Source organism: Lonchura striata, chromosome 1, assembly GCF_046129695.1.
Source record: "Lonchura striata isolate bLonStr1 chromosome 1, bLonStr1.mat, whole genome shotgun sequence".
In the NCBI taxonomy this organism is placed as follows: Eukaryota; Metazoa; Chordata; class Aves; order Passeriformes; family Estrildidae; genus Lonchura; species Lonchura striata.
The window spans coordinates 26,623,337-26,647,783 of NC_134603.1; the positions used below are offsets into that span (position 1 = coordinate 26,623,337).

Genomic DNA, 24,447 nt, shown 5'->3' on the forward strand with positions numbered 1-24,447 from the left:
GGTTTGTGTGTGCAGCTTATCCCCACCTCAGCAAAAACCAGTTCTGAAACATTTGTAATGTGAGGCAAATGCAAACACAATGTGCTTATCCACTTAGCAAAAGGTCTACTCTAAAAATGCCATGTTAGTCTGTTCAGTATTTTCAAGACAGCAGCTGAGCACAAATAAATGTAGTAAGAAGTGTATGTTTGGTTTCCAGGATCAGTGGTTTTGGCGAGTCAGAAACAACAGGGTGATGGATGGATACCCCATGCAGATTACATACTTCTGGAGGGGGCTGCCTCCCAGCATTGATGCAGTTTATGAAAACAGTGAGGGGAATTTTGTCTTCTTTAAAGGTAAGAAAGAACAAAAGTAAGATTTTGTGCAACACTTTTGAGTGTAATGTTTTCTTGAAACACATCTTGTTTATTTTTACTAATGATTTGTAAATCTTGTTGCAAATTGGTAGCTAAATGAAGAGTATGTATGTTAACGTTTTCTACTTTGGCAATTGCATTTTTAATTTATTATTACCCTTCACAGCATCAGGTCATTTGCTCTTATATATTCAATAAAAATTTGAAAGAATAAAGACAGAAATGACGTGATCTACTATGAAATATCTTTTTAAATGTGTTTTAGGAAGACACAATGAATATACCTCACTGTACTGCATTGTATTTTTTTCATCTAAGACCTGTGATGTTAGGAGTTTCATGTGGGGAAATATCATCTTTTTTATAGATGTGTATTTAGTGTTTTGAAAGGAGCATAAACTCCCCAAAATAGGTGATTTAGATCAAATTGTTGCTAACAATTCTTTTCAAATTTCACTCCAGATATCAACTGTTCTTCAAAATTAAAGTTCTTGAACATGTACCTTATTTAGATTTAATGATTAAGTTGTCTTATATGTTTAACAAATGCATACTTAGTAACAAAATCTTCAAATTATGTAAAGAACATTTTATAAAATAATAATTTGAGAGAAGAAACTGAATAGATAACAAATATGTGAAAAATCGTTCAGCTATTTAATGTTGTGCATGACTAATTTTTTAACTCAGTACAAAAAAGGTAGATTTTTAAAAGTTGTTATATTTTTAAAAATTAATTAATTTCTACAAGTGCAGTCCTGAATGGGGAGTTAGACTATTTCATTCACTACTGTCATGGTTTGACACTGGCACAATGCCAGTGCCCCCATGAAAATGTGATCTCTCCATTGAATGCTGTGAAGTGGAATCGAGAACAGAGCAAAGCAGGCCCAAGCTTAATAACAGAAAAAAACTTTATTAAGCTACTACTACAAAAGAAAGAAAGAAAGGAAAAAGGAAAAAAAGCACACAAAGATCAAAATGAAAACCTTGCAAAGCATTCCTCCTCCCACCACCCAACTCCAACAAACCACAGTGAGACACAATCTGGACCCCAATCAGGTTTCCACCCTCCAGACAATCGATACCCAGTCCATTGAGGGAACAGGAGTCTCTCCTGTGCCACAGACCCCCCAAAGAAACACAGCTGGAACATCCTGTGCTTCCATGTCACACATGGCACCGCCTGGAGAAAAGTTTGCCATGGTGACCCTTCTCCTTTCCATGCACAGTGCTCTCACCACCAATGCATGGATGGACAGACTGCTTTTAGGATTTTTCCTTTCAAGGATGCCCTGCCAAGAGGGGAGAAAACAACAGTTCAGTTTTTCATTTTTTTGGGACCACAGTCCTCCTTATTTTCCCATTTTCCCCTGGGGCCGAGGGTCCAAGAACAAAGATCTTCTTCTCCTTCTCTGAGGACAGGGGGCACCACCACAAACCCCCTAACTTTTTTTCTGTTCACTCCACTTCTGTCTTTTCCCAGCTGAAGCAGGTCTCTTGACTCACTGCTGGCATCCTCCCAGAATACAGTCTCTCTTGAAGGAGAAGATTGATTTCAGTCGGTGGCTACCAAGGAAAAAGTCCAGCCAAAAGCCACTCCTTGTCCCCCTCCCATCTAGAATTTCTCCTTCTAACATCCCAGGGTCCAAGGTGTCCCTCTCTTTCAAGCCGGGGGGGGGGGGGGGGGGGGGAAGTGCACAAAGATTTCATTCCCTCAAGGAAGGGTTAAAAGTCTGAACACCCTGCATAGCTCGATGCCCAGACTCCAGCGGCTCCCACGGGCATCTGGGCACCTTGCGGCCCCCCCAGCTCCTCCTTCCCCACAGTGAAACTGCCGACAGAACTGCTGATGTCTCTTTCTCTCTCCCTCTCGGGAGAGAAACTCTGGGGGGGAACGGAGACATCCCAGATTTCTCCACCCTTCCATCTGCAGGGGGTTCCAGTCCCTCCACCCTTGTCCCACCTCATTCAGGCCATGGGCCTTCCCCTCCCCACCCAGCCACGGCCGGGCAGGAGAGAATCCTGCACTGTGGCTGACCGGGACCAAAGAGAGCGAGTTCTCCTGGGAATTCTGCTTTTAACCCCTCTGTGTTCTCAGAGGTGTGTCCACCTTCAATTGGTCAATATCCAAATTGACCTCTTCCTTCCGGAAAAAATTCTTTTTCTGTGTCAAACCACGACAACTACAGAAACAGGATCTTGATAATGTTAAATGAAGAATATTTAATAACATGCAGAAACACTTCATAACAGTACAATGAAGTTTATGTTTTGCTAAAAGTGAAATTGTATTTTTTGTGTGAATCATAAGGAAAATTATATTATATGTAGTGAAGTTTCTATTTCAATACAGCAAATGCTTTTATTTCTGTTGCCATAAAATAACCTTTAAGTCATTAACTCTGGAAAGTTTATATGGTCAAGAATCATGATTAGGGTACCTCCAAATCTCCATCCCACTGCTTGATTTTTAGGTCCATAAGACATGGAAGGATAAAAATATTATTCTGTAGCTATTCCTTTGTACCACTTCTGCAAAGAACAAAGTAGCTAGCCTGGGCATTTCAGACTTCTGCCTTGATAATGCTGGCATCCATTATCTGAACCCCAGACAGAAATGGTCAAGCTTATTGTTATAACTGCTTCTTTTCCTTCCCAGTGACCTTGAAATATGTTTCATCATTATTTAACTCTTCACCCACTGCTGACTGGCTCCTGTTAGGTCTTAGAGGAATAGGTTAGTCCTGTAGTTTCTGGGTTACATATAATAAACCACAGAAGGAGGAAGGAACTCCTCTATTTTTTCTCTGGGAAATTAAATCAAGATTAATTAAAGCAAGCAGGAACAGTAGGATTGTATTTTTAGAAGTTAGAATTGTGTTTTACTTTCACATCATCCCCACCTTATGTTATCTATTTCAGACCAGTTAGTTTTGTGCCTTCTAGCTGATATCATATGATATTTAGATATTCTGCTGTAGGGTTTTTTCCATATTGCTTCTTTTCAAAATTCCTTCTATTATTTTTTCCAATGGCATTTGTATTATCCCTTTATTTGCCAGGGTCAAAAGTCTTTATATTTCCTTGTGCAATTAAAAAAAAATATTGCTTCTCTGCCATGTCTTCATGACTCTTAATATCTACCTGTTGGTGTTTTTTCTATCAGTGTAATTCGTGTTTTTCCACTGCTACAGAATCAAAAATTTCAGCTGTCTTCTGTGTGGGTGTCCTTGAAAATTCTTGTTCCAAGGATCTCAACTGCCTTGTGGAACATGATTACAGAAATCTGTATAAATAGACTGTAGGTAAATGATCATTGTCTTCTTTCTTCTATTCAATCACAAAATTTCCTGAGAAAAGAGTACATGTCCTCCCCTCAGAGGTGCTAGAAATAGACAAGCTGATTGTTGCTAAGATGATGAGCAAGTAGAACACCTTATCCAGGTAGTGTGCTTTACCAGTCTAAAATTGATCCAAACAAATAAGTTCTAGAAGGAAATTTAAATCTCAAGTCTAGCATACAGATGTGTTAGCCAAGCACATACCTAAGCCAATGTCTACATTTGTTATTCAGAGAATAAAATAGAAAAGATGGATTAAGCGTCAGCAGAGGACTTGTACTGGTTTAATGTCACTATGTACCCCTCTGACCTACACTATACTGTCACTGTTCCTGCCCTCCCTTTAGTGCTGACCCATAGAGCACTACAAATATACAGGCTAGACATTAGGGAAAAGAAATGCTCACAGAAAGAGTGGATGGGTACTGGAATGGTCTGCCCAGGAGGTGGTTTAGTCACTGTCCCTGAGGGTGTTTAATAAAAAACTGGATGTGGCCATGGTTTAGTTGATAAGGTAGTGTTGATCGTAGGTTGAACACGATGATCTGATTCTGTGACAAGTTCCTCATGCATCCCAGCTGAGCTCCATGCATGCTAGCAGATCATTGACACAGACAACAAGACCCCCATGCCCTCTTCCCTGCCCATCCATCATAAAGAGACAGTAGCCTTCCGTTGTAACCTTTCATTTGTAGAAGCCATCCCACCACATCTCTGTGATGCTGGTAAGATCACAGCCCTGCAGGTGTGCACAAATTTCCAAGCACGTCCCAAGCTCCTGTTGTTATTCTATAATATGTGTGTTTCCATAGAGGCATTTAATTTGGAGCCCCCAGTGAAACCAATTTACTGGCTAGAGTGGCTGGAATTCTTTTGTGCTGTTTCAGGTGCTCTCCTGCTGACCTATGACCTCTCTCCAGGCTCTGGACATCTCTTGCTGGCACTGGCATCAAACTGGTAGGAGTGAGATGGATTGAGGTTCTCCCTCCACCAGCAAGTTTAGTTAAAATCCCTCTTTACCAGCTTGCCAAGCCTATGACCAAGATGCTCTTCCTGTTCCCTGCCAGATGGACTCATCAGCCCCCAGCAGACCAGATCATACTCATAAAATACAGAGCAATCTGGTGGATAGCTGCTTATAAAAAACAGATGTTTGAATTCTTGTTATTATTCATTATCAGTATCCATGCTGAATGATAATAAGATGGCATCAGAAAGATACCTTTTCTTTTTTTCTTTTAATGAGAAAACGTGAATAGTAAAATTTATTCTGTGTACCTTTGGGAATTTATATAGTGCTAAAAATGAAATTGTCAAGCCATCTGTGCGGTTGAATGTTACGGTAAACCAAATGTAGCAATAGAAATGGTGCTGTAAAACTCATACTACCAGTGTCTCCATCATAACATTCTACTGCACTTACCCCATGGCCTGACAGTTTTATATTGAAAAATAGATTTACCATAATGTCGGATCATGGAATGGATAAATGACAGAAACTTGATGTGGGAAATAGAGAATGGGGAAAAAGGAACCATGAATAGTAATTTTAGGATTCTAGAAAAAGAGTAGATACAGGCTTGAAAGACCAAAATTAAGAGGAATGTTGGCTGGAATAAACCAACATTCAGGATTAGATGTTAATTATTTTTAGCTGATTTAAATTACATAGAATGGTTTAAAAATTTGGAAATTCATCTCATCACTCTAACACAGTGATTATATGCCACACACTTCTTGCACTACACATACACCATAATTGCAAATAATACAGACAAAAACACATGAAGCACAATTATTCAGAATTCAGAATCTATAAAAGGAATAACTAGTTGCTAAAAACTGCATATTTGTTGGCAGTAGTCACTAGCAAGTTAAACAGTCTAAAGAATATATAGAATATTGTAATTTTAAGTGAAGCATAGCAATACAGATGTCCTTTATTTCCAGTACTTTTTTTGGAATGTCATAGATGGATTTTGAGAGGCTTGAAATAATTCCATGGTTCATCCTTCTCAGCTGTTTCCCTACAGTGATGATATTTAACAAAGCATTATTTCAAGAAGTAAGACATTTTAGCTTTTTTATCACTTGCTTCACCCTCAGTTTCTGACCTTGCCAATTTGCTTCTTATTATATTAGACCCCACATTAGGGAATAAAAGCAGAAAGATTAAACATTCTGAAATTTCAGACTTCATTAAACATGCGGTGCTTTATTCTTTGTGAAAATAACAAACCTATCAAAGAGATCTTAAAAAAAAACTTTGCAAAATAAGCACAGTGGTCGTTTATGCCAAGGGCACAGGTTTTGACTCCAAAGAAGCATTAGTTATCTATAAGAATAAAAAATATGATTAATTTTGTCATAGTTCTTTCCATTATTATCACAATTAATGAAGTTTTATTGACTATTAGTGTAAGTGGAATATGAGCTATATGAAAGCATACTGACTTCAGCACTAATTTGTACTATGTTTAAAATTTCATAAATATGTTAGAAATAAAATTATCTCATTCTCATCACAGTTGGGCATCTTTTGCACTGATTTTCAGCTTTAACTTCTCCTACATTGTGTTCTGATCAACAGAATGTTGATCAGATCAATTCTGTGATCAAGACACCCACTTTCCTCCAGGTGAGAGACAGAAAAAAAAATCCAAATCAAGACTAACAATGAACCTTCTAAAATCTCCTAAAAAACCCAACCAAACAAAAAACTGAAATGAAATCTGTCAGCCAGATGGGACATTTGGATTTCTTATATACAGTACTTCTCATTAACAATCAACACAGTTATAGCAGACTAAACATGTCTTCTGAAGCAAATGTTAAATAAAATTCCTGCTAGTTAGCATCAATAGGCTTTGCTTACATATGTTAGATATCTCAGTGCTCCCCTGTCTCCACAGAATACTGATAAATTTGCCTTTTCTCTGTTTTCTAAGAAAGAATTTGCTTCTTAATAAGCAATTATGTGAAAAATTCAGTTACCTATGCCTGTTCCCACAACTACACTTTCCTTTTACTTCAGTAATCTGAATATGCAGAAAGTACATGGCTTAGTAGTGCTGTAACAATGGCTTGTGCATAACCATTGTTTATTTTAGTATGACCTGATCTTGATAATAGTTAACTTTGCCTCTTTGGGTATGGCTGATAATGATCTATTCATAACATTGCTTTGACTTTTATTCCTTGTGAGGCACAGAGAAAAGTATTGGCATTACATACATCACAGCATATGCCTCTCAATGCTGTGCAACAGCTGTCATTTTGAATGATCTTCTGAAACAGAAATGAGCTGGCCTGGGATCATTCACTGGATGCCATCTGTTGTTCACACCATAAGTACCAACTAGTAAGGTCCAAAATGCATGACTTCTTTATCATTGCATTTGAAACTGCCATTAACATCTGAAGCCTTCTGTGTCCAGTCATATGAATTGGCAAAAAATAAACCACATGGGAAGAGAATGATTGAAGATGCACATCTCTGTCATTGTCAAACCCTTGTAAGTGAATTTTTATAAGGTATCTCAGTAAAAGTAAATCTCAGGTTATCAATGACCTTAATCCCAGGTCAACAGAGAACTCAGCTTTCCATGACTGCTCTTCATAGACCTCTGTGTCTCTTTCATTTTTAGTACTTCAAAGGGCTCTGTACATACTCATTCTTTGAGTCCTTTTTTTTCCTTCAACTAGCAGGGGAGATAAAATGGATCTGTTGAGCAAACGGTAGTGGTAGTGTCTGTGCTTGAAAGTGGGTGACAAGCAGCTGTAAAGAAGCTGATAAAAAATTAACCCTGGAAACCCAGCATGGGAGGGATGGAAACTATACCCCCTCTCCTAATTAAAACTCTGATAAAATGAAAACATGCTTTAAATCACCACAGTACAGACAGGGAGATTAAAAAACCTTTCCTTTAAACAAACATTTAATACCACAGAGGGATAGCTAAAATATAAAACTAACCTCAAAACAGCTCTCTGGATTTTCCCTCTTGATGATTCTGGCATACACCTGATCCTAGGTCTTTGGAGTAATATTACATTTCCTTATAAAATATTTATACATCACACTACCTTAATGTCCTAAATCTGTATAACAGCCTGTCTAGCCTTAAAGGTAAGTACAAAAACTAATGTGAACAGCCATGATTTTATCTCTTATATCCTCTTTACAAAAGCAAAATTTGTTTTAAAACTTTTCCCTTTTATTTTAAATATCATTGTCATGAATAGCAATGGATAGACCAAAGTGAAGAATCCAATAAGGCAAATTCTATGTATATGTTCATGGTTCTCATCTAGATTTCTTTTGTGATTTAGCTCAAAATGTCCATGTGATGTCAAAGAGTGTCTTCTCCTTCAGTGTCATTATTACTAAAACTAGTAATGCTTTTTGGAAAAAATGATGGTAGTGCTTTGAAGAGAGAATAAACACACGGTTCTTTTACAAAGGAACCTATAGTTTAGTCTGAGAAGAGTGTCCTTTTGGTCTAGGGGACAGAACACAAAGAGAACAAGCATCCAAGCGAGCTCATCAGATGTGTACATAAATACAAAAGGGATTCAGATTCTCAGTTTGATGGCTTTAGGCCACCCTAAAAGAAAAGGTGTTTAAATATTAAATTCTATGTTTTTTCCTGAAATAATCATATATCCTTCATGAATAATTTAACTTCTTGGGAAGAAATAGAGTAATAAAAATATTTGGTCTCTATGAAAATTGTCATTTCTATTTTTTTGTGTGTTTCTTACCTTATTTTCTTATAAAATTCTCTCTTTCCTCATGAAATGTAAAACTGCTGCATAGTTTTTCTGTAAATGTATTACATTATCAACCACAGAGTCTTTTTAGGTGATTTAATTTTCACTGTACTTTGGTCATTGCATAGTTGGTATTAAAATATTATGTGGACTTATTTGAAGAAAGGTGCTTTATAAATGCAAGATATCCATAAGGCATATTTAATTTTGCATTGTCTGCAGTGATGGAACATATTTCATTATATTTGGAAGAACCACTACTATAGACCTTTGGAAGTCTTTCTTATTTCTTAAGAGTGTATTAATATCTCTACTGACAGTACTGATGAATAACACACATATATGTGTGTATATATGTGCTTTTGTACAGGTAACAAGTTCTGGGTTTTCAAGGACACTACTCTCCAGCCAGGTTATCCTCATGATTTGATAACACTTGGAAGTGGAATTCCTTCCCACGGCATTGATTCAGCAATTTGGTGGGAAGATGTTGGAAAAACCTACTTCTTCAAAGGAGATAGGTTGGTATAGGATTTCTGCAATGGAAAAATTCATTGGATACCAGCTAAACGTGTTAACCTTTTCCTCTAGTTCTCAAATGGATGAAATTTATTCCTCCTGCATAGATGGCTGTACTGTTTTCACATGTCTTATAACCAAAATTATATTTTTGTATCTTGGAATATAAGGTATAAATATATCCAGTATACTGGCTATAAGTATATCCAGTAGAAAAGTTGTGTTTTAGAAGTCAACAGGTGAGTCACAGTTATGGCAAATTTAAACTTAAATATTCAAAGTGATGTGTTTGTGTACACTCTTACATCTTTCTGTTTACCCACAATTCTAAACCCCAGAACATAGCAGGCAAGGCATGATCCAAAGCTTTTAAGGTCAGTGAAAATAACTTTGCTTCTGTTTGATAATGAGGTAAAAAAGGCAACTCAGAGCTAAACCTGGGAAATGGAGAAGAATTAGAGCATTTTCTTGGAATTACTTCTAAATAAATCTTATATAGACACATATCTATGATAAATAAAAAAAGCCTAACACAACCCCCAAACAAAAAGACAAGCACAGAAAAAAACATAAAATCCAAGTGTTTTTCCACTCCTAAACAACTTGTACTAGTCTCTTAGTGTCTGTATCTTTATTTACCTGCCAATTAAAAAAAAAGAAAAGAATGTTTGTCTGCTTTATAGAGATGTCAAGAGAATTCATTAATTTTTGAAACATGAGAATTGTCTGAATTACGGATTTTACAGGTTTTCAGTATGGTACTGTGTTTGTTGATTGATCTATCACTGTGCAAAATTTGTGTGCTCAGAGACAAATTATTCCTCATTAATAACTGTAATATTTCTATTAGTCTTATTAAAACCATGACTACTTTTGTTACTGTGTGGTACTTAGTGTTCTCAGACACTAATAGTATTCATGGATCACTTAAGAAATCAATTTAATGCACATCGTGGAATATGTTTAGGACAGTATAGTCTGTTATTTTATAGCAGTACTGTAAAAATTGCACTACAGAATGCTGCAACAAATTTTCTGATTAAAGCTATTTTTATTATTTAAAAAAATATAGCTCTCCAACACTCATGGTGAGGGAAGTAGATAGCTAAGTCAAATTTTTGTAATGTTTTAAAACAAGGTATCATTTCAAGCAATCAATTTTCTTAGAGAGTAGAAGATGCCTAAATAATTTGCTTCCTATGGTTGAGTAGATTTTTTTTTAATTTGAATTTTTTCAAGTAATAATTTCCCACCTCCACGTACATATTGTAAAAAGATGTACAGTAGGAATCTTTTGTGACTTTTACTTCCTTTAGGCTTTATTCAGCAATACCCTTTTATATTACCATGCAAAGACAGTTACTTTTATTTAGGACTTTCCTAAAACTCAATTGGTAGTAACAGAAGACAAAAAGAACTAGCAGAGAAGACAGGTGCTGGCAGAAAAGTTGCTACTTAGAGCTAACAAGCACAATGAAACTCAGCAGGTTATAAATACAATAGAGTATGTTAGAAGAAGATTGAACGTGAGCCCTGCAGAGATAATTGAGCCATTACAGGATATTGACCATCAGTGGGAATAAACCCTTAAAACAGTAAGTTTCTCAATGTACATTGCTTATGACATCAAATATTGGCTATAAAATAAAAATTATAATAAAAATGACCAAGCAAAAAAATAAACAAAGAAGAAAATCCCATTAACCATAACAGTAAGAAAATTTAAAGGTCAAACCATTAAACAGTCATATGTTTAAAACAGCTCATGTATGGAATATTACTGTTGTAATTTCAACACTGATGATAATTCTTCCAAATAATTGTATGAAAACCAAAAAGGCGTAAAAATTGACTATACAAAACATTAGTCCCTCTGTTATTTCTATCCTACGAGAACTGAGTCATTTGGGACTAGAAAATGATATGTTTGATGAATTCCTTGACACATGTCCTTGTTTATGCCTGTCTGGTTCAACTGGTTTTATGCACTTTAGAGTTTGGATCAATCAGTTTTTTCTTCATAAAACTTAATCATCCAATGGCTCAGGATATCGTTAAGTAAATAGGCTTAGATATAGAATATAGTTTAGCAAATATTTTCCAAATTCCCTTTTTCTCAATCTATTAAGTGGACTTTGGTTTTTTCCTCTGTTATTTATCAGTCTTTGAGATACAAGAACAAGTTTACATAGGCTGTAGAGCTCAAACCATAATTAGGGAGTTTGCTTGTGAACATTTGGTATGACAAATAGAACCAAGACTAAGCTTTTCCTTACCCTGTAGACGTTCATTATTCCAGTACAGATTGTTGAGGTTTTGTTGAGATCAGTCCTTCCCTAATAGGATTCCTCATCAATGATGAAAACACAGAAGTTTTGTGATTACTGAGTTTTGTGATTTTGAGTATGCCCTCAAAAACTTTTAATGACAAAGTATATCTTCAAAAGTCATTTAGGGCTAGTGGAAAACCAGAGGTTATTAAAAGAAGGAGCTCAAAAAGGTGAAAAGATTGGAAGAGAAAAAAGAAAATGAGAGAAATTATGGAGGACAGAAATAGAGTTCTGAAATAGAGAGAGAGAAAAAAAGAAAATATATTTCTTTAACAAAATGCAAACTAGACCAAGAAACTTAGAGTTTAAAGATGACTTAAACTTAAAGAGTTTACTGCTTTCAACAGTATTAATGTTAGAGCTTTGATTACTACTGCAAGTTGTTTCTCAATGTAAACTTTCAAAGGTGTTACATATCCAAATAAAAAGCATTGTGTTGTTGGCTGGTAGCTGATGTTTATGTGACTAGATTAAAAATTTAGGCTATAAAAATAATTTAAGCATAAGAAAGAAAAAATAAATACAAATGTCTTTTTAATATAACTTGCCAGCACTTAACCCACGTGAAATCTGCCATCTTTTAATTTCATTGAAAGTTTAAAGCTGGAGAAACACCCTACAGGGAGAAACATTGAGGAGTTTAGACCACTTTTCTAAAAAGATTAAAATGTGAACCAATTAGAGTGCCTAAGTACCTTCACAGCAACAAAATATCATCCACATAAGAATTTTTTAATATATGCTGATTATAACAAGGATTTCTAAGAACTCAAATCAAATTAATTCAAATGAGAAGAAGTTTTTAGCAGCAACCAGATTATCAATGATAGTGATAAAACTGTGCTCTAAATTAATGGAGTAAATAAAAATATGAAATGACCCACCAAAATATTAGGATATGCAGAGGATATTAGAGATATTGTACTCTCAGAACCAATGTATAAGATATGTATAACAATTTAACCAGCAGTAAAAGAAAAAAGAACTTATCAATATCATCTCTAAGTGTAAATAAATCACAAGTGTAAATACTTCTCAGATATTCAGGATTAATAGAATTGCATGCTGAAGCTTTTTAAGTTTGATAAAGGCTTGCTGGCAAAAAGGCACACAAATAGGTTGAATTTTAGAATACACTGCATCTATTTAATGATAATAAAATAAAATTAAAAGCTACTGTAATGCATACATATGAAGAGTTGAATTAAGATTGCTGGCAGTATTTTATTCTGAATCTACTGCCACTTTCATTATTAAAATATTATGAAAGGCTTTAATATACATTGTTTTTTGCATGTGTTGCATCTCTCTGTGTCACTGTGCAAAAGCCCTAGGCATCAGAATTGTGGTGATTATAAGAAAGATGTATTCTGGTTTAGTTGTTGAAGTGCAAAAATATTTTATCTTCTATCTATTTACATGAAACAGCAAATAGATTTATTTGTAATATATGCTCAAAGAGAAGAAATTCAGTATTTCCACTTGTGATTAATGAGTGTAGCAAGTGTTAGAGGGGGAAAATATAAAGTTACTCATCTGCTATCTTACAAATGTGCTTTGTTTTTCCTTTAAAAAATATTTCAGGTACTGGAGGTACAGTGAAGAAATGAGATCCATGGACCCTGGTTATCCCAAACCAATCACAATTTGGAAAGGTATCCCAGAATCTCCTCAGGGAGCCTTTGTCCACAAAGAAAATGGTATGCAAACACGTTCTTATTTTAATGATTTATTTACACCTTTTATGTAAGATAGAGTAGTAGAGGGATGATTGACTATTCAGGTAAAGCAGTGCAGGAATTATTGATATATGATCAGAGTATTTACTGCTATAGAAGTGGCTTTAGTGAAAATACTCTTTGTTTGTGTGTACTGTTTCACCTGGGGCTGAAAAGGCTTTCAGATTTAGTATTATAAATCTTACTTGCCATTCTTTTTTTCTTCTGTCTTAAATAATTTTGGTTTTGTTCTCTGATGGATTATAGTACCTCTTAAAACAGGCATCATAAACACAGTATATCTCTATTGAATTTTCAAGGTGTTGGCTTTTTAAACAGCTTAGAAAGTATTGCTTTCATTCTCAAAAGCTAGCAAAGGGAAGTAAAATCTTTATCTAATCAGAAATATCCCAATGGATTTATGTAAATCAAAGATGTCATAAGTCTGTGATGTAGAAAACAGATAACAGGGATTTTAGTATGATGTTACCTTTATCAAGATGCATCATCACACACCTAGAGCCTGGAATCTCAGCTGAACACATCAGAAAACAAATGAGAGCAGCTAAAATCTCCTCCATCTTAGGAGAATTCAGTGCTACCCAGGGGATGGTGGCCAGCTGCCAACAGAGCCCTCAGTTGCACAGAGGTTTTAGATCCTTTTGACAGGAATAAAAATATGCATTTGTTTTATCCTATCATTGCTGGACAATTGTTATGTAGCATATATGCGTTATTTTTTAGTAGGTTCCGAATTAATTCTGTTTGCCTCATAAGACAGGACACATATCTATTGCCATAATATTTTAATTTCCTTTTAATAAGAAAATAAAAATATTTATTTCCTTTTATAAAACATTTTAGTTTCCTATTTCAACCTCTAACTTGATTTAGTAATTTACCATGGAAATGTTTGGGGTTTTTTTCAAAAATATGTTTAATTGTTTCCTTGCTTTCTGTCTGTTAAACCCAGAAGAAGAAATCCTGTCTGTATTTTGGCTTTTTTGCTAGATTGGATTTTTTGTGTTGCTTTTAACTGGAAAGTAGGTCATTCAAGATGATATTCTGCATACATCACACTCAATAATTAACTGTTTTTAAATATGCACATATGTAGAAATAGTCACAAACATTGCAGAAATATATATACAAGTATATACATCTATATTTGTGTGTATATCTACCTATATCTGTGCATAAATATGCATATATACACATATCTCTGTATATAAATATGTATATAAATATAGTTTTCTGAGCTCAGGTACATGTACCTCCCATTAAAAATTATCTTACTGTAACACTCAGACTAGTGAGTTTGAAAGTGCTGCAGAGGCAGAGCACTCATTCCTAAGGCATGAAAGACTTTTGATTGCATAAAAGGCACTTCTCTTTTTAACCCCAGTGGTTTTGATAGTCTGCTGGACTCATTGGATGAGAAGGTTAGTTAAATATGACATGAGACAGTGGAGGAGGTGAAAGGAAAGAGGAAATTCTTGAGCATCTCAGAAATTCAATGAGGCTCCAGGACAGAAAAAAGGACTGAAAATGACACCATAAATTTCCCAAGAAGACCACTAAGACATTTTCCCTGAAATCAAGAAAATTAAGTCTTAAGAAACAGTTCACAACTTTGCTGTTGTTTGTATGAGGAGAGAAAGAAACAAAATCAGATGCAAATAAGAAATACCACAGCTCAATTGGAAAGAAGTAGATTCCATTTTGCCTAAAACTGCTTTTATTTCTCTGGACAGAAGCAGAGTTGATAAAGAACTTTTACTATAAACCTTCATAAGAAAACATCTGTAAGCATGTCTTTCAGGGAATGAATTTCATTTTTAAAGTTTTTTTCCTTCTTTTACCTTTTTGTTGTGGAAACTATGCAAATGAACATCTACAATAACTCTGATCATGCAGGTGTTTCCTTCAGTGATGGCAAAAACTTTTGGTAATCTTGCATTAAGAGTTTTGGAAAGGATGAGTAAAACCATTTTTCTACTCCAGTCCTGTCCCTGACTAAAAGCTTGTTAAGGTACAGGTACAGGTAGCACCTTTGAAACTTGCCCTGCTACTTCCCATTTTGTGATTTGTTTCCCAACACTACAGTAGACGCTCTTAGGAGGGGGTGGAAGAGAAATTTCCTTTTTTCTGCTACACAGAATCTGAGATCACACAAAGTTCTCCAAATTGGAGAAATCTTTCTTTCTACCTTGAGAGCAGCACAGCAAATTTAACTTTCCAATTAGAAATTGGACGTGGATGATGGGGCAATTTTTAAGTAGGAGAAAGAGAAAAAGTAGTCTGCTTTATTAGTCCGCTGGCCTTTTTTGCCTTATGCTTACTACATAAAAACATATGAGGTAGCAGTGACTGCTGAGCCCTTCAGTGCTGCTTGGGTCAGGTATTGCACTCACTACTCACTGACTAGTACCTAGAAAATTGTAAGGAGCAGCTCTCAGAGAAGGTTTAACACATCTAGCAGATTAGATGAAATCACTTTCAACAGTTGTGTGAAATCATTTGTTCTGCCAGGAGAAGCAGTAAATCTACTCAGTCTCTTAGAATTGTCCTTCTCTGCTGGTAGCATCCACCTTTCAGCTGTAACTTACTATTATACTGGTTCCTACCTCAGCAAAAATGGCAGAAAAGTTTAAGCTTTTAAACTTTTTAAAAAGTTTAAACAGAGTTTTCCAGTGGCAAATGTGCTCTGATTGAAAAAAAATTAGATCTCTAGCAGCTGGCAATTCCTTTGCTGCTTTAAGAGTTTTAATGACCTTTTGCTGCATAATATCAATTACTACTGCCTAAAATCTGTATTTTGACTTACCTCTACCCCTGAGTAGAGTGCATGTATTCTGTATATATGTATGAAAATAGATTTAGAGGTGTCACATCTTTATATGGTCTCTATGTATGTGTTAGAGTATTGGTAGAGATAATACATCAGATTTCCATATTTGAAATATTTAATCATGGCCATGATGTGCAGTGCTTTATGAAAGGCATATTGTTATATGGTATCCAAAGACAGGGTAACTGTGGCTCAAAATATTGAAGTTTTTCATTTGATGATACTTGTAATTTAAACTGCAGATTGCTTTAAGGAATTTTATATATGCTAAAATTTTAAAACTTCATCAAATTTAAATAATTTCAGTCCTCTTTTAGGTTTTATTCCAATTAGAATAGAAGGCATTTTCTGAACAAGTCTATCTACTCTTTTGATACAGATCAATGCTTTTTGTATTTTCTTTTTTTTTTCAAATTGTATTAGATCTTTCTATAAATCTATTAGCATATTTTCAGGTAATAAAAATTACCTGAAAGGATTAAGGAAAGGAAAATAATGCCTTTCCATGGCTAGGGAGGTTATTAAAATTAAAAAAAAACCCCTAATTTAGAAGAATGATGAAATACTCAAATTTTTCTGAAAAGTGGTAGTAGGTGATGAATACATTTCGTACAGTTTGAGCTACAAAATAGACTATCAAATATTTATTTTTCTTGAAATTTAAGAATTGAAAGATAATAATGATTGATTGAATAGGTGGTTAATAATGATTTTATTTCCAGATAGGCAGTTACCAGCCTTTTCGGGAAGTATTGTAAGCTACAAATAATGCCAAATATGTCTTAGTGGCCTTTAATACTGCAGGAAATATATGAGATATATAAAGTGAAGATAAGAAAAAATCCAGCTGTTTCCATTCAGTTCATAAACTGTAGGAGGTTTATCCATCCTACCCACCCATCCTGAAGGTTTGTGTCTTGCCAGATCAATGTAATTTTTCAGCTGGGATAATAAAGTAATATAGATTTTTGTCAAGAGTCAAGCTTTTTCTTCATTTAAACATGTTTAATAATAATATTGGATTGTGTCTGAATGAAAAAAATATCAAGTCTTTACAGAAAACTTAAATCTGGTTACACATTTTATCTCATGTGAAAGATGCTGTTATTTCATCCAGTCTCCCTCTGAAGTACAACAATAGGCTATGTGAGATTGAAGAGGGTCAGTTCTCATTCCTGGGTAGCATAGCATAGCACAGCATTGAAATTTGTTGCAGGAGACTTCTCATCTTGAAGATGTCGTGACGCTTTAGAGTACTGTCCCTGAGAATTCCAACTCTAGTTGGTTTTCCAGTGAATGAAGAAACTGGCCGAATCTTGACTTTTCATAGACCATATTCTCTGGAATGATTTGATTATTTTTTTAGTAATGAAAGAAAATAAAATCCCAATTTACTAAAGATCAACTAAAGAACAACTAAAGAACAAACAAACAATAAAACCAAAACAAGATCCCCTAACTCAATGTTAAATTTCTAGAGACAGTAAAGAAATAAAATTTGTAAAAAAAAATTTGAAAGACTTCTAACTGAAGTCTATTCCTTATGTTTTGATTGTTTTTAATTACAAAAAAAATTATACCACTAATTTCCATAATGGTATATTGATGACATGATTTCATATGACCGTGAATAATTGCTACTTTCTTCCTCAGGCTTCACATATTTCTACAAAGGAAAAGAGTACTGGAAATTCAATAACCAGATGCTCAGGGTGGAACCTGGCTATCCCAGATCCATCCTCAAGGATTTTATGGGTTGTGATGGACCAACAGACCGAGATAAAGACCGACACAGCCCTCAAGATGATGTTGACATTGTCATCAAACTGGACAACACAGCCAGCACTGTGAAAGCCATAGCCATCGTCATTCCCTGCATCCTGGCCTTGTGCCTCCTTGTCTTGGTTTACACTGTGTTCCAGTTCAAAAGGAAAGGAACACCCCGCCACATACTGTACTGCAAACGCTCTATGCAAGAGTGGGTGTGATGTAGGGTTTTGGTTTTTTTCTCTTTCCCTCCCAGGAGTTTGTGGTAACTTGAGATTCAACACAAGAGCTGTTATGCAGTTTCCTAGCTAGGAGCAGGCATCTGTCAGTCTGAAACAAAGCTGATCTTTAAAACCCAGGGGGTTGCCTGTCCTGCGCATGAGTGGCGATTCGCTCAGCTGGGAAGCTTCCATGATACACAGTATCTGCTGTTTCTTCAGTCCTTTGTCTTTCTTTGTCATTCAATTCTAGGCCTTCCCTCTGCACGCTCAATGCCCTATGAACTACCAGGATTAAATAACAAAGAGGAATAAAAATATCTACAATGTTTCTACATTTTTCCCTTAAGGCCTGTTCCCCTTCAAAGAATTTTTTGCTGAAAGTAAATTTTTTTAGAGAAACACAACAACCAACAATGGAACTTTCAGGAAAGTGAGAAGACCCAAAACAGCTTTGTCTCCAAAGAGGATTGCTTTCTGTCTGCTATGGATAAAGTCCTATACTCCTACTTCCAATTTTGTCAGGTGGGAGACTCGGATGACACGCAGGACTTCAGACTGTTCGGACAGCCATTTTCCAACAAACAAGGGGCCAAAATATCTGCAATATAGTAACAGCCTTAATACATTCATTTTGTGTTTTTTACAGCTGCTCTGGGCTATGTCCTCAATGTTTTAAAACTCATATTCAATACTATATTCAAGCAGAACCTTTTTATTGGTTGGTTTGATTTCTGGTTGGTTTTCCTACATTATATTTCCCAAGCTGTACCATGCCAACTACCCCAGGCCTTTTATAGGTCTGTCAGGAGCACTCATTCCAAAGAATGGTAAAAAGCAGTGTGTCTCTGAAGTGGATTTCAATGAACTAAAAGAACAGACATGCTATTGAGAGGTATTATATTGGTGGTAAAACCCTTTGAGAACTATTGCATCCAGTTTTCAGTCTGCTGGATGTTAATCTTGGTTATCATTAAATTAAAGGATTGTGTTTGGGTAATACAGGTTTCAAAAAAATCAGTTTTTCAAAACAGATTTCTTGTTGCTGCATTTTTAATTATTTGCATTATTGATAGAAAAGCATTTGTAACTTGAATAGAAAACAAAATATATTTACCAGCTACCTTCTTGTTAAAGGAACCAAACCTATTTTAACAATTTCTACCACTTACCAAGAATTATTCTGAGCTGTCAACAGTTTTATAGCTTAGCTTCTTATCTTAAGCATCTTGGATTTCTCTCTTGAGATTGTGTTGCATGACAATTCAGTTTGCCTCTGCAGAGGTAGAGTTACAGTTTCAAAAGAAAGCTATGAAGATGACTCTGATAGTGCATGAGTATCCTCTGGTGTGTTACCCCTTTGCATGTTCATCATAGTTCTCAAAGGGTTAAAATTTCTGGCCTTCAGTCAAACAGGTATCAACTGACAGAGCCAAGAGACCACCAAAACATTTTGTCATTCTATGTAATTTGTGCTAACAGCAGTATTGTCATTTTCATGTGACCTGCAGAGCAGGTTTGTATCAATAATTTTTTCCTAGAGAAAAGTCAGCAACTGACAGACCTCTTTATTGATTTTAGGAGCTGCTTCTTGCAGTGATAGGCTTTACAGTCACTGGGCTGTGAACTTATTAAAGATGGTCAGAATGATGCACCCCAAAAGTCAGACACCTGGTTTTTTATGAAAGCCAGGTTTTGAGGGGAGTAGCTTTTGCAACAATGAACAGCTTGCCTTGAACTTGATTATTGACCTGTTGACTGTCATTACCAAGTTAAACATTGTCTTCTGTGAACAGCTTCACTGTCTGAATTTCCTTGAAGTGTACTGTCCTATGTCTTTGACCTTTAACTTGCAAACTGGCACAAACTGAAGGGAATCTGGTGTTGCAAATAAACTTAGATGAGTTTTATTTCTTGAAAGGCCTTATAGACATGATTCAAAATCTGAGAAAAAAATGGAAGTGTTTTAGTAGGAGAGAAATGACATAGACTAAAATATTTATGATAGGTCTGTAGAAAGGTATTTTGCTATGTATACATGCACACTCTAAAAATGAATTACAGCAGAAGTTAATTTTTATTTAACTTGAATACAATTTTCAGTATAAAGTTATTATTTCTACAGATATCTAGTTATTAATAAAAAGGTTATAGGAAAGTATTAAAATACTTGAAATGGCCAGTATGGGCTTTTACATAAAATGAGACTTTTATACTATGTTCAACCAATTTCTTACTGGTTTCTTAATCCACATAACTGGATCACTTTTTAGAGAGTGTAGGTATATATGCATATATATTATGATTATTATTGTTTTGGTAATGGATAGCTTGACTGCCTTGAATTTATATTTATATTGAGCATAGCATGAAAAATAGTATGCCTTTTTTTCAATTACATGATTTTGTATTGATTTGAGGACTTATGAACATATGTGGCATGCTATAAAGCATTGCAAACTTATTTCTTAGAGCATAAACAGATATACATGTGTATGGTTAACAAAAATGAAGATTAGAAAAAGATATAGTTTTACAACAAATATGCAATGCAGATGGCATTTTGGAGATGTTTTGTAGAAGTACTGCATACTGTAGGTTAGAAGCGCACCAGTATCAGCCCATAACATTATTTAGTAAGTCCAAGTCAGTTGTTGCTGAAAATATAGATTTATTGAAAATTTAGTTGTACAGGATTTTTTGCTGTGGATCAGCTCATTTGGTGAATTTGAAATTCTGTTCTGTTTGTCATATGTATTAAGATGTGTGTTTGTATACTTATAAAAGCACACAAACACACACATACATAGACATGCACATTTTAATCCATTGAGAAAATTTTATTGTCAACAAACCACTACAACTTATGTTCTGCTATAGACAAAATAAAATGATTGATGTTGCTGTTCCAATTTTTTTCCCTTGGATAGTGGGAGGAAAATACTAAGAGAACGGCTTATTCTGTATTTGTTTTTCCTCTACAGTAGGAGAATTTGTTTTATAATTTTTTTTTATGTCAGAACAGCATCTCGTCTGTTTTTTTATTCAGTTGAAAATTTCATTTCAGTTTTGAAATATCTTTCATGGCAGCTTTAACTTTTTCTGCAACCGTTTCCCTGACAGTAATGAAGTGCTGTGCATGTTGACTGTTGTTCTTTGATAAGGTAACAAAAATATTTGTGTTTGGAAAATTTAATTGTAATTATGCAGGAAGGTAAGTGTGATAATTCTAGTGCTTGGTATATTGTACATGGTAGTTACATGAATACATGATAAGTTGATCATTGAATCTATTTTCTTTTACTTAAAAGTTCACATATGCTATATACAGAGAGAGGGAGAAAAAATTATATTGGCATGTTTATGTCATGAAAAGCAAGATTGTGTCAACATTTCTGTTATATACTCATGTTTTCAGTAGGTTGCAATGCAGTCATAAAGATTTGCTTTAAGTAAAAGATGTAGGAGCATTTGTGTTCACTGTAATTTCCAAATACATATTGGCTAGTTTCAAATTATAGAATTTCAGAGTAAATTAGTGATGTTGCCTGATCTAGTTTTGAACTCAAATTAGTAAAAGTTCTAAGACAATTTTTATTTTTTTGAATAGTTGTTTCTCTACAAGGGCCTATAACTATTAGAATTAAGAAAAAGCAAATTGAAAATATTTTCAGGTCTGCAATCTGGGTCTCTTCTCATGTGCCGTGACTTTTTGGATAAACATTTCCATATTGCTATTGTCATGATCTATATTTTGGAACAATACAAAACTGAATAGTGTTGTGTTAATCAGCTACAGTCTCTCAAGCTGACTACACAAGATCATGTATCTTCAGAGTACTATGTTCTGTATGATGCAGAGGGCCAGAGTAGATTATGGTAGTGTTTCCTTTGGCCTTTCAATATCTAAACCTATGAAAAGGTTATTGACTGTAGAAAAAAAAATAATTTTTATCAAAAAATTAAAAATATGTACCTGTATATTTACTGGATAGGCTGGGATGGAGAGACTCAAATGGCTCCAAAGGAGCCCTTTCAAGTCTCCTGAATAAATGTAATGCATATTTTATATATTCCTATGAACTTTTGTTCTTTTTCTTCTTTCAAAGTGGGAAAAGGGAGGGGATAATTAAAGAAAAAGATTTTTAAGGCTAATTTTGTGAATTAAAATAACATAAGCTAATACATCCAAACATAAGGGGCAGACTTACACTTTTTCTTAGAAGTATACTTCACATCCCCAGTTGCTTGATCAAGACTCCTGTGCCATTAGCACTGTGGGTAAAGAATGGAGTGTAAGGCCTAATTTTTGAATTTTCAGCTTTTTTTTGGGGGGGGTCTTACTTTTCAATCTAAATGTCAGTTAAATGTAGCTTTTGGTACCAAATGATATAGAATCTAATTCTAGCTTGTTGGTTAGAAAAAAAGTGCATAGTCCAGGAAGTTGGTCTGCCTATTAGCAATGGAAGTACTACATTTTTTTTTTTTTTTTTTTTTTTTTTTTTTTTTTGGTGTTTGAACCATTGTTATGACAAATTTTAAAACACATACATAGTAAACTGAACAGTGAATGTTCCAGGCACTGGATAGAAATGCAAACTACCATACCATTAGCAGCCTTCTTTGGAAAGAACATGAGATGACTGGGTGGAAGAGCAAGGATATGGCTGCAGGGGCTTCCTCTGTACTGTCTCCCATATCTCCTTACAACATGGCCCAAGTTTCACCACCCATTGCAGAGGTGAAGGAAACCATACACCATGGCAGTGGGAGATGTGAAGCAGCCATTACAGAGCAGTAGTTCCCAGTTTGCCTTTTGTTGTTGTCAAGACTGTCTCTGGACACCTCTGTTTCCAGAAGTATAAATAGATGACTGCAGGTCTATGAGTTATAAGGGAAATCACTACTATCAGCTGAGGGAACAAATGTCACTAGCCACTTATGTGTCCAGCTATGCTGTAAATCAAACAATATTGTCTGGAAGCTGAGGAACAGATAACCTGTTATTCAATACAATGGTATACTTGTGATACTCCAGCACTGTAATGTTAAGCATACTTCCTTAGCTCCCACTACACAGACTGCAGACAAACAGAGTGGTTCTGATAAGACCATTTAAACATATGTCAGTTACAAAATTGGGTGTAAATGAACCATGTGCTCATAAAATTAATTTCTGATATATGCATGTAATTAAATTAATTGTCTGCCACTAGTCTCATGAAAAATATGTGATGTGTGAGTCAAAGCTGTCTAACCCATTCCTGTGGTTTGCCATCTGAGATGCCAGAGGCTGATGGAGAAAGACATTGTCATCAGTGCCATCAATGCTGATAGTAACTGATAAACATCAAAAGCATACAATCACTTGTTGTAAACTGGCTCCATTTGAGGCTTGATGTAAGGTAGCCTCTAATGTTAGGCAGCATAGATTTTGTATGATAAGAAATTATTTGATATATATATGTATGTAAGTAGGAATGCCCAATAATAATCAGAAGATCATATTTTGAGGGATCATCAGTGTATGAGCACAGCAAGCATCTTTTCCTAAAATCAAAATGTATTTCAAGGAAGGATGTAGCCAGCATTAAACACATGCATTATAAACAGGTCTTCTTCCCCAGTATACATAAGCTTTAGTATATCATCTAAAAATTATCTTCAGTTAATTAACATTTGGAATTGCAGCATTGTAAACAGGTCTTCTTCCCCAGTATACATAAGCTTTAGTATATAATCTAAAAATTATCTTCAGTTAATTAGCATTTGGAATTGCAGCTGCCCATTTTGTCTTTAAAAGCAGGCATTCTGTGAGTGGTGTCCATATATATGTTGACTTTGTGGAAATGGTCTACCAGCCATATAGAGTAAATAAATTTTAGATGCAAAGATTACATAAATGAAGAAAGGCTGATGTAAACTAACATGCTAAAGACAGTTTTCTGTACTTGGGTGTTTATGCAGCATAGTGCTACTTGCTGTCACAGGAAAACTTCATAATCATTACACAATAATCATTACACATGCCAGCCACTTTTGATGGCATGAAGCTTTCCAGTCTGCTTAGTTTATTTTGCTTCTGTAGAATACCACTGCCCACAGATATTATTATAGCCACTACATAAACCAAGGTTTTCTGTTTAGCTAGGAGTAATTTCTACCGTATGAAATTGAATCATGTCCTTTTTACAGCTACAACCCTAATCTTCTTGAAGCAGCATATCTTAATTCATAGCCTGTCATGACTTTTTTTCTTTCATTCTTGCAGTAAAATAGATACTGACTATTGTCTCCATCCTCAGGAATAATCCTGTTCATTCTGTGTCATGCATGTGTCTTGGATAACCCATTTACTAATCCATCATTCCAGGAACTGGCTTTCTGGGAACTGGCTTTCTGGGAACTGGGATTAGTAACAGATACTGACATAAAATAACTTCCTAAAGTACCTGCTTAGTCCTTTAGAATATGACAAGAGAATCTGAAGAGTTTTTAGTGAAGTATTGTGTTACTTACATAACTTACTTACATCTGTTGTGGCAACAGAACAGTATAACTCTGCCAG

General features: G+C 35.1%; 1 protein-coding gene across 2 annotated transcripts in view; it reads left to right on the forward strand.

Annotated features, from left to right (window-relative positions):
- MMP16 (matrix metallopeptidase 16) overlaps window positions 1–21,337 on the forward strand; it is a 163,669-nt gene extending 142,332 nt beyond the window's left edge. For both annotated transcript variants that reach the window (XM_021543180.2, XM_077782977.1), the window contains 4 exons: window positions 200–338; window positions 8,847–8,997; window positions 12,910–13,025; window positions 17,548–21,337. In XM_021543180.2, the coding sequence (XP_021398855.1) occupies window positions 200–338; window positions 8,847–8,997; window positions 12,910–13,025; window positions 17,548–17,882 (741 nt within the window). In that variant the 3' untranslated portion in view covers window positions 17,883–21,337. The remainder of the gene's footprint in view (window positions 1–199; window positions 339–8,846; window positions 8,998–12,909; window positions 13,026–17,547) is intronic.
- Window positions 21,338–24,447: the final 3,110 nt, after the last annotated feature.